General features: G+C 37.7%; 1 protein-coding gene across 1 annotated transcript; it reads right to left on the bottom strand.

Moving 5' to 3' along the window:
- Window positions 1–5,177: 5,177 nt before the first annotated feature.
- Window positions 5,178–7,855, bottom strand: LOC105025915 (C-C chemokine receptor type 1-like). The gene is made up of 2 exons (XM_010896966.5): window positions 7,758–7,855; window positions 5,178–7,428 (listed from the first exon to the last, which is right to left on the bottom strand). Exons 1-2 carry the CDS (start codon window positions 7,762–7,764, stop codon window positions 6,374–6,376), a joined length of 1,062 nt encoding a protein of 353 aa, XP_010895268.4. The 5' UTR covers window positions 7,765–7,855; the 3' UTR covers window positions 5,178–6,373.
- Between the last annotated feature and the right edge of the window lie 3,193 nt (window positions 7,856–11,048).

The following is an 11,048-nucleotide window of genomic DNA, read 5'->3' as shown; positions in this document are numbered from 1 at the left end:
CTTGTATATCAGACAGGCCATTTTCTAATTAATCATATTTTGAAAATCTTAACTTGACAGTGGTGGTGGGATAGTGGTTTTTTATCTAATGTTTTTAATGCCTTTTTATATAGACTTTCTATGGTTTTAAGTGTTGTGGGGCAGGCAAGAGACCAGGTAGTCAAACAGTAATCAAAATGAGAACTAATCATTGAATAAAAAGTTTGTTTTAGCAGCACCCATTGTTAAATTATTTCGAATGTGCCAATAATTTTGAAGATTAAGAATGTGGAGAAGGTCTGTATGGAGGAGTGGACCAAAATCCCTGCTGCAGTGTGTGCAAACCTGGTCAAGAACTACAGGAAACGTATCATCTCTGTAAATGAAAAATAGAAGTTTCTGTACCAAATATTAAGTTCTGCTTTTCTGATGCATCAAAGACTTATGTCATGCAATAAAATGCAAATTAATTACCTAAAAACCATACAATGTGATTTTCTGGATTTTTGTTTTAGATTCCATCACTCACAGTTGACGAGTACCTATGATACAAAATACAGACTTCTACATGCTTTGTACGTGGGAAAACCTGCAAAATCGTCAGTGTATCAACTTGTTCTCCCCACTGTATATATATATACATGAGCATGAGCATGTGACTGAGGTGGAGTGGTTGAGAAAGTGAGCAGAGAGCTAAATGAGCAATGGAGCAAACTGTACTGTAGTGTTTTACATTACTTGTTTTTTCATAGTTTGTAGGGTATGGCCTACACATTATAACATACATTAAAGTTTTGAAGTGAATAAATAATATAATTGTTGTCACAGTAAATATAATTTGTATTGTAAATGAATATATACAAACAAAAAATGCTTTGGCATTTCACCACCAAAGACATTGATTGGAACTAACTCAGCACATCCCACACTCATACTTGCAAATACTTTTAAATACAAGACAAAAAATAAAAAGTGCATTCATGTACTATTAAGTCCTCAACAGAGAAAAGACTTAGTTTAAGTTGTGCAGCGGGTGGTTTGGAGATGGGGTTGCACTGCTCTGTCGGTTTATATGCTACAGTTGATTGTCACTCCAAACCAAAATTACAATGTGGGCTTCTTCAGATTGAAGGACATTTCAGATGGATGACAGAGATGGAAGTCTCTGTAAAATGAAATGATGTTAGTCTCCTTGTGATGTTAGTCTCCTTGTGATGTTAGTCTCCTGACTGTACTGATCATCAAGCTCAGAGCACTGGGTCTGACTCTGAACATCTTCATATGCAACTGGAACATGGACGTTTTGACAGCCAGACCACAATTGGGATTGGCAAAAACAATCTTTCTCCTTGTTCTACTCCTCATTGACAATTAACACTAGACCTTCCAGCCAGGGGTGTGTCCAGAGCTCTCTGTGCTGCCAGTTCACCCAGGACTGCATGGTTTTGCACAACACAAACCTTTTCAAATTTGAACATGACACTTGTAGGCCTGGTGACCTGGTAACCAACATTGGTAACCAAACTGGCATTATGGTGCTAGAACAACAACGACTCCATCAAAAAAAAGTTGTTGACTTTGTGGTGAATGGCGGGAACACATCCCTTTCCTAAACAATACGACTTCAATAAAGAGAGCTGTCAGTTATTTATCACCATATTCATAAACTGGTCACGGACCAGCAGAACATCCAATGTTGTCAAGAGACCTCAACATTGACTTTGCTCCTCCATGCTACGTCTCATACAAAATGATTGCTGCACCATATAGAGATCATCCTGACCGGCAGCATCACATCCCGGTTTGGGGTCATTGTTTCCACTGCATGATGAAGCGCTTGTCATGTACTGGGTTTGGGTTTGTCATCTTTGTGCCTCTTTACTGTATGACATTGTGATGGCAGGGAGAAGTTACAAAGCATTACTGTATATATGGTAGATATGGACTACCTCTGACCTGTTTAGGGAACGGCCAAGCTACTTCTAAAAAACTGTGGGAACTGTAAGATATTCAAGAGTCAATAACATACTTGCAGGTGTGTGACGAAGATGGTGACCTAAAAAGCAAGTGAAAGCTGTATACAGATGAACGCTAGGGAGCACAATACTCCAATGTGCCTGTTGCAGACGCTACTCATTTAGCAAGAGAAGGTGAAGGTAAAGTTCACAAGGTAATTCAATGCTACATCACACAAAGTTGTGATATAAACAGGAGACAGTGATTGTAGTATCTCCAGGAGGAGATTTCCCAGTGAATTATGTTTAGCTTATATATTTATATTTATTATGCCTTCATAAGCAATTCATACTTCTGATAAAACAAGTTACACAAACATGATCGGTAGTTGCTTTGAAAAAAGTCTGCTGAATACTTATGTGGCATGTGACCATTAGAACACTTTTAGATTGTCAGCTATAGCTAAAACATTAACTGCCAAAATTAACAATCCAAAAAGAACACTATCATATACGGAACTATCATATGCAGAACTTTAGAGGCTACACCACAAGGAGGATCACCACTAAGTAAACCTCAAGAACACAACAGTCCATGCTACATTTTGTTAATAAAGTGCCTTAAAGAGCCTACAAATTAAGTTTAACTTGGTCTAGAGGGATGGAAAGAGGAAAGTATGGAGAAACCAGAAAGAAAATCTAGGCAAGCAAGAAGAAGCGATTGTGTTGAACAAGGGAGGAGTTTAGAAGAGCAGCTATTTATGGGCCAGCCCCAGCTTTGTTGTGAGAAGTGGCCAATAGTCTGTTGCTGTGCTAATCTGAAACTTAGATGTGTCAACAACTATCATATACAGATGAGTATGCCAGCAGAACTTCAGAGGGTAAACCAAAAGGAGCAGCATTTAACAGACTTTCAAGAGTCTGCTTCCTTATAAGAAATGAGTAAACAATATGGATTCCCTAGAAAGACAGACAGGGAAAACAGAGACTTTCTATAGCCAAACAGATACTGGCCATTTACAGTGGGTATAGAAAAGAATCACCCCCCTTAAAATAATCACATTTTGTTGCTGTGCAGCCTGTAATGAAGACAGACACAGTTTTTGTTTCATTCAGCTGTATTTACTCAGTGCAACTTATAACATTCAAGTGAAAGTTATAACACCAACATGTCAGAAAAAATAAAATAAAAGGACCATAATCACTGAGTTGGAAAAAGGATCACCCCTTGTGTCAGTATTTTGTTGAACCACCTTTTGCTTTAATTACAGCCTTTAGTCTGTTGGGATATGTCTCTACTAACTTTGCACATCTAGACGTTGCAATATTTGACCACTCTTCTTTGCAGAACTGCTCAAGTTTTGATGGTGACCGTTTGTGGACTGCTGTCTTCAAGTCCTTCCACAGATTTTCAATGGGGTTTAAGTTCGGGCTCTGACTAGGCCATGCAAGGACATTCACCTTTTTCTCCTTCAACCACTGTGTGGTCAGTTTTGCTGTGTGCTTTGGGTCATTGTCATGTTGGAAGGTAAATCTTCTTCCCATTGACAACTTTCTGGCAGAGAATAACAGATTTTCCTCAATAATTTGACAGTATTTTGCCCCATCCATTTTTCCTTCTATCCTGACAAGTGCTCCAGTCCCTGCTGCAGAGAAACAACCCCATAAGATGAAATTACCACCTCCATGCTTTACTGTAGGAATGGTGTTATTTGGATGGTGAGCTTTATTGGATTTTCGCCAGACATATTGTTTGGCGTTGAGTCCAAATAATTCTATTTTAGTCTCATCTGACCATAACATCTTTTTCCACATGGCCTTAGAATCTTCAAGGTTCTTTTTGGCAAAGCTCAGTCGTGACACATGTGGCCTTTCTTGAGGAGTGGCTTTTTTCTTGCAACCCTCCCATACAAGCCACATTTGTGGAGAATCTGTGAAATTGTTGTCACATGCACACAATGACCACTCTTTGTCATGAATTCCTGCAACTGCTTCAGAGTTGCTGTAGGCCTCTTGGTAGCCTCTCTGACCTGTTTCCTCCTGGCTCTTTCATCCAGTTTGGAGCGACGTCCTGACCCAGGGAGGGTCTGTGTTGTACCAAATACCTTCCACTTCTTAATAATAGACTTCACTGTGCTTCTAGGCACTGATAAAACCTTTGAATTTGGATCCATCTCCTGACTTGTCCCTGTCCACAACTTTATCCCAGAGATCTTTTGACAATGTCTTGCCACCCATAGTTGATTGTTTTCTTCAGTTACACTACCAAGGACTGAAATGCTTCAGGAAAAGCTTGTTACATGCTGAGCTAATCAAAATGACCACAGTTGAAAGTCAATTGATTTTGTGTGCTATTGAGAAGGTGAATAATTACACCTGGTTGGGTTTACAAGTCATTTTTAGGAGGTGGGTGTTTCTTTTTCCAACTCAGTGATTGTGTTTTTTAATTTGTAATTTTCTGACAAGTTGGTATTATATCTTTCACTTGGATGTTATAAGTTGTAAATACAGCTGAATAAAAAAAAATGGTTTTTGTCTGTTTTAATTTCAGGCTGCAAAGCAACAAAATGTGATTATTTTTTGGGGGTGATAATTTTCAATACCCACTGTACTTCCCATGACACATCTGCCTCCTTTTCTATGTTTCACTTCCTTTTAAAGTAGGTTTTTTACGGTGATATATATATTAGTCCCTTGTGTTTTTGTTTCAAATGATTTCCTTCTCTGTGTGTAGACCTAAATGAATTTGTTAACAACAATTAAAGGTGGAAATGTCTCTATATAAACAAATATTGTTGGAGATTTCAAAATGTCCAAGATGGACAGAATATAATATAACTTGAACAAACTAGAGAAAGTGGAGTTTCAAAATAATTCACAAGTCATGGAAATAAAGACATTATTACAAAGCATGATCCCTTGAAACCCAATGAAATACAGTGCCCTCCAGAATAACTGGACCCTTGTTAAAGATGAACAAAAAAGGCTTCAATCTTTGGACCTAATTGTTCAACAGCAACAAAAGATATTGTGAATTTTACTGATATTGTGAAGGTTAGATTTCTCTAGTTTAAGAAAATTCTGTTAACAAAAGCAGTGTGGAGAACAAAAAGCAGAATGGCTTGGCAAGGATGCCTATGAGGCATCTATAATGACTTATACCCATTAAAAACTCATAAATAGAAAACATTTTGTAATATTAAAATCCTTTATTAAACTTTTTTTGTGACAAATATACCCATAATTACACACTGTTGAATAATAAATGGAGGTCAATAATGAAAAAAGTTCAGGTCGGAAGCATATGAATCTTCATTTGAAAAGACAAGCGGACAAGACTAACTTTTTAGTGATTATGTATTTATGTATAGTTTTATGTAATGGTGTGCCTTGCAATACTTGGTTATTGGAAAGAAATGTACATTTTTAAAACAAATTGTGATAATAGTCAGAAAGATAACAGTGTTGTGATAACAGTCACAACAATCTTGTGATAACAGTCACAACAATCTTGTGATAACAGTCAGAAAGTCACTGTCCATTTGAGCTTACAAACAAATGAATCTCAGCATAGTAATACAGAAACGTGACAAATTGAAGGAAAAAAACCTTTGTAATGAATAATGAATGAATAAATACGGGTATAATTATAGGGTTCTGTATAATATGGCAGAAATGCTCCAGCATCATTGTCATTGAATATGAGCTTTTCACAAAATTTGTGACTGACGTTACTGCCTTTGTGTCTTTGTAAGTGAAGCTCTTGGCTTTGTGTCTTTGTGACTGAAGACCCAAAGACACAAAAGCCTTTATAGAAGATTCTGCAAATGTTTCTCCACTCAATTATTCAAGTTTTACTCGAGTTTGTCCAGTGTCTGTAGTTACTCTTGTGTTCTATTGCTGCCTATGGATACAGCAAATCAAAAAAAGTGATTTTACATGTAAACTCTAATTAAATTAAATGGCAGCAGGAGCACCAAAACATCTTAATGACCATTGACCTCTGTCCCCCAACAGCCTATTAATGTCTTACATTCTCAAAATGATCTATCAACAACAGCATTAGAGCATGTAAAAACATAAAAGAGTAGCTGATACTGTAACTATCTACTGTCTTTACTATAAGCATAGATTCATAGCTGAGTGACACAATGACTGTGTCCAGAAGCTCCTATTACATTCAGCTGTACAGTAGTTTGAATTCTTAAAATGTTTTACTAGATGCCATATTCTAGTTGAATTAAGAAAAATGTCCGTGTCAACTTCATCAGAAAATATATGGACACACAATGTTTTTCTCTGTTGTGATAGTGGATACTATATTATTGAGATATTTAGAAAAATATGTGAAAATGTTGAGATTTTCAAGAATAGACTCAATGTTTTACTAGATGTCAGTTCCCTGGAAGTAATAATCAAAAATGTTGTTTGCATGAGGGTCAAGCTACAGCAATTGATAAGATTTTAGTTTCAGAGGACCGGGAATAGACCGAGCTTCTTCGTTCAGACGACTCACAAGAAGACCTGCCAAAGCAAATTGGCAACCATTTTCTTAGTAACTTCAAGACAAGGGCCATGAATTTCTGTCCAGCAAAAGCATAGATAATTGGATTCAAACAACAGTGTGAAAACGCTATCACCTCTGCCCACTGCATTGCCAGAGATATGTTATAAACATTTGTACAATCCCCAAAAAAGTGTAGTGTCTGCAGAAACCGAAAGAAAATTACCAAATTGTATGGAGTCCAAAAGCAGAAAAAGACCACTACTATAATACATATCAGTTTGATGGCTTTGTGCTTTTTGGTGGATTTGATGTTGACTAAAGTGAGAATTATCCTGCCATAGCATATAACCATAATGAAAAAGGGGAGAAGTAGACCCAAGAAATTCATTTGTAAATAAGAAAACTGGCGCCACTTGGTGTCCTCTGGATACTGTTGTTGACACATCATAAATCCGGCCTCATTTCTTTCCACTTTTGTGAAGATGATTGTAGGCAGAGAGGCACAGAGACTAAGAGCCCACAAGAACAGAGACAGAACAATCCCTACTCTGACTGATCTGTGTCTGGCCATGGTGTGAGCATGGACAATGACCACATATCGATCCAATGTCATCATTACCAGGAAGAAAATGTTGCCATAGAAGCCCAGCGTGTATAGTGCAGTTAACACTGTGCACAGAAAGTCCCCCAGGATCCATTCAGTTTTGGTGATGTAGTAAGACCAGAAAGGCAGGGTGAGGACAAACAGAAGATCTGACAGTGCCAGGTTGAAGAGGCAGATGTCTGTCATGTTGCTGGTCCTCCTGAACTTCACCATGACACAGACCACCAGGCTGTTACCAATGAAGCCCAAGATAAAGACCAGGCTGTACAGTGTAGGTAGAAACACACGTCCAAACGCCCTTACGGTGGTATTGTTGCATAGCACACCCTCTGTATTTGTCGGGTCATAATAGTCATCATAGAGTGATTTGTCCACAGTAGTATCTGTAAATAATGTCAGAAATGTATAGGTTTTTTTACACAGAAACTTACAGTAGTGAGTGGATTTATCTTCATACATGTTTCTTAATGGTCCTTCTTATTAATCACACCTACAGTTTATTCTAGAGTATCTAATACAAAAAGATAAAACTACAAGTAACTTCTATTTCATAATCATAAAAGTGAATTCCAATTAGGTCACCATGTGAGTACCGTAATCCACTGGCTACTGTTTTTAAATATTCATCACTTCAAATAATTAAGAATTTTTTTCACACAGTGTATTTTATATTTTCAATACCTTTCTAGATGTAACAAATAGGACTACTCACATGACATGATTAATGATCAATTAGCTCTTTGGTTTTTCTCTTTGAGTGTCTCATGTCCCTTTTTTCTGTTGTACAGCAGCATATATTACTAGTTCTGCAGTTTCCTCCACCTCCTTCAGAAGGAGGTACTCTGAACTCACAATGAGGTAACAATTTTGCATATGGTATTTTTAGATTCTGGGGATTGATTTTATACTCCTTTTATGTAAACTTTTTTGAATGTCAAAGCCAACATGTCCTGAAATGATAATTTAAACATATCTGAATTTGTCAGACTTAGTACCACAGCCATCAGGAGTGGCTACATACTTTTTTATAATAGACAAATCTATGTTTCATTTGGCAGTAACAAGTCAGCTTGAGGTACAATCTTAATAGGGAAGTATAGGTAGCGATATTTATGTAAACGTGATGACTGTTGAATATTCTGTAAATCAAAAAATTGTCAAACACTAAAAACCTTCACTTTAGTATTATCATGTTTACAAGGGGATAGGACAGCATATACAGTATGGTTATTTGAAGTCACACAGTGACATCATGTGGGCAGAATTAACATAACATGCCATTTATAAATCCATACTTTTTAAATATGTAACAGTACGTCACTTTTGATGTGTATGTTTAACTCATTACAAACCAGCATATAATGCATCCTTGCCAAGCATTTATCCTTAGTTTGCATTTTACATAGTATTCATTGGATACATTTTTCTCTATTAATACATACTGTGATTTGATTAGTGTATATTGTGCATAATATAATGTATTTCTTTTGAAAAGCAAACCACAGTTTGAGGGTGAGATACCGTTTTGAAGCTTTCTTCTGTGCATCCCCAGTACTGTGCGTCTCAGGGTCAAAAAAGATCATAAAAAACAATGTTTTCTGTTCCTGTGAGCAGGACTGTTCTTTCTGACCGTACTGATCGTCAAGCTCAGAGCACTGGGTCTGACTCTGAACATCTTCATATGCAACTGGAACATGGACGTTTTGACAGCCAGACCACAATTGGGATTGGCAAAAACAATCTTTCTCCTTGTTCTACTCCTCATTGACAATTAACACTGGACCTTCCAGCCAGGGGTGTGTCCAGAGCTCTCTGTGCTGCCAGTTCACCCAGGACTGCATGGTTTTGCACAACACAAACCTTTTCAAATTTGAACATGACACTTGTAGGCCTGGTGACCTGGTAATCATCATCGGTAACCAAACTGGCATTATGGTGCTAGAACAACAACGACTCCCTCACCATCAGCGATGGAAAAAAGTTGGTTGTTGACTTTGAGGTGAGTGGCGAGAACACATCCCTTTCCTAAACAATACGACTTCAATAAAGAGAGCTGTCAGTTGTTTATCACCATATTCATAAACTGGTCACGGACCAGCAGAACAACCAATGTTGTCAAGAGACCTCAACATTGACTCTGCTCCTCCACGCAACGTCTCATACAAAATGATTGCTGCACCATATAGAGATCATCCTGACCGGCAGCATCACATCCCGGTTTGGGGTCATTGTTTCCACTGCATGATGAAGCGCTTGTCATGTACTGGGTTTGGGTTTGTCATCTTTGTGCCTCTTTACTGTATGACATTGTGATGGCAGGGAGAAGTTACAAAGCATTACTGTATATATGGTAGATATGGACTACCTCTGACCTGTTTAGGGAACGGCCAAGCTACTTCTAAAAAAAAATATGAGGTGGGAACTGTAAGATATTCAAGAGTCAATAACATACTTGCAGGTGTGTGACGAAGATGGTGACCTAAAAGGCAAGGGAAAGCTGAATGCAGATGAATGCTAGGGAGCACAATACTCCAATGTGCCTGTTGCAGACGCTACTCATTTAGCAAGAAAAGGGGAAGGTAAAGTTCACAAGGTAATTCAATGCTACATCACACAAAGTTGTAATATAAACAGGAGACAGTGATTGTAGTATCTCCAGGAGGAGATTTTCCCAGTGAATTATGTTTAGCTTATATATTTATATTTATTATGCCTTCATAAGCAATTCTTACTTCTGATAAAACAAGTTACACATACATGATTGGTATTTGCTGTGAAAAAAATCTGATGATGCTTTTATGGTATGTGGCCATTACCACTTTCAGATAGTCAGCAGAAAAAGTCTGCTGAATACTTATGTGGCATGTGACCATTAGACCACTTTCAGATTGTCAGCTATAGCTAAAACATTAACTGTGCCAAAATTAACAATCCAAAAAGAACACTCTACAGGTGTCAAAAACTATCATATGCAGAACTTTAGAGGCTACACCACAACGAGGAAAACCACTAAGTAAACCTCATGAACACAACAGTCCATGATACATTTAGCTAATAAAGTGCCTTAAAGAGCCTACAAATTAAGTTTAACTTGGTCTAGAGGGATGGAAAGAGGAAGGTACGGAGAAACCAGAAAGAAAATCTAGGCAAGACAGAAGAAGCGAATGTGGTGAACAAGGGAGGAGTTTAGAAGAGCAGCTATTTATGGGCCAGCACCAGCTTTGTTGTGGGAAGTGGTCAATACTCTGTTGCTGTGCTAATCTGAAACTTAGATGTGTCATCAACTATTATATACAAATGAGTATGCCAGCAGAACTTCAGAGGGTACACCAAAAGGAGCAGCATTTAACAGACTTTCAAGAGTCTGCTTCCTTATAAGAAATGAGTAAACAATATTTATTCCCTAGAAAGACGGACAGCCAAAACAGAGACTTTCTATAACCTAACAGAAACTGGCCATTTACTTCCCTTGACACATCTGTCTCCTTTTCTATGTTTCACTTCCTTTTAAAGTAGGTTTTTTAAGGTGATATATATTTTAGTCCCTTGTGTTTTTGTTTCAAATGATTTCCCTCTCTGCGTGTAGCCTTAATCTAACCTAATAAAGGTTAGATTTCTCTAGAATAAAAATGCTGTTAACAACAATGAAATGTTTTCATATATCTCAAGGGGTTCAGTGTCATGCCATGCCCTGATGTATTGTCTTGTTTCAAACCATTACAAAGTGTGAAAGAGTGAGTATTGTTAATAAATTTTTCACTGTGGTTACTTGTAACGGTAAATGGCCAGACAGGTTTCTGTTCCATCTTTGGAAATAGTTGTTGTGGACGAACATCTAAAATCACCAAGCTGACAACCAGATTCTAGGGTTGAGACTTGACTGTGACACTTACTAAAACTCCAGCACTGTGCGAGGATTGGGGATGCATTGTCCTGGTCTCATCATTCTTGCACCTCCTCCATGCAGGCTGGGGAACTGAAGAGTTAACTCAGGTAAGCTTTC

Source organism: Esox lucius, chromosome 20 (assembly GCF_011004845.1).
Source record: "Esox lucius isolate fEsoLuc1 chromosome 20, fEsoLuc1.pri, whole genome shotgun sequence".
NCBI classification, from domain to species: domain Eukaryota; kingdom Metazoa; phylum Chordata; class Actinopteri; order Esociformes; family Esocidae; genus Esox; species Esox lucius.
The sequence above is the reverse complement of the archived record's forward strand: the minus strand, read 5'-3'. Positions and strand labels throughout refer to the sequence as shown.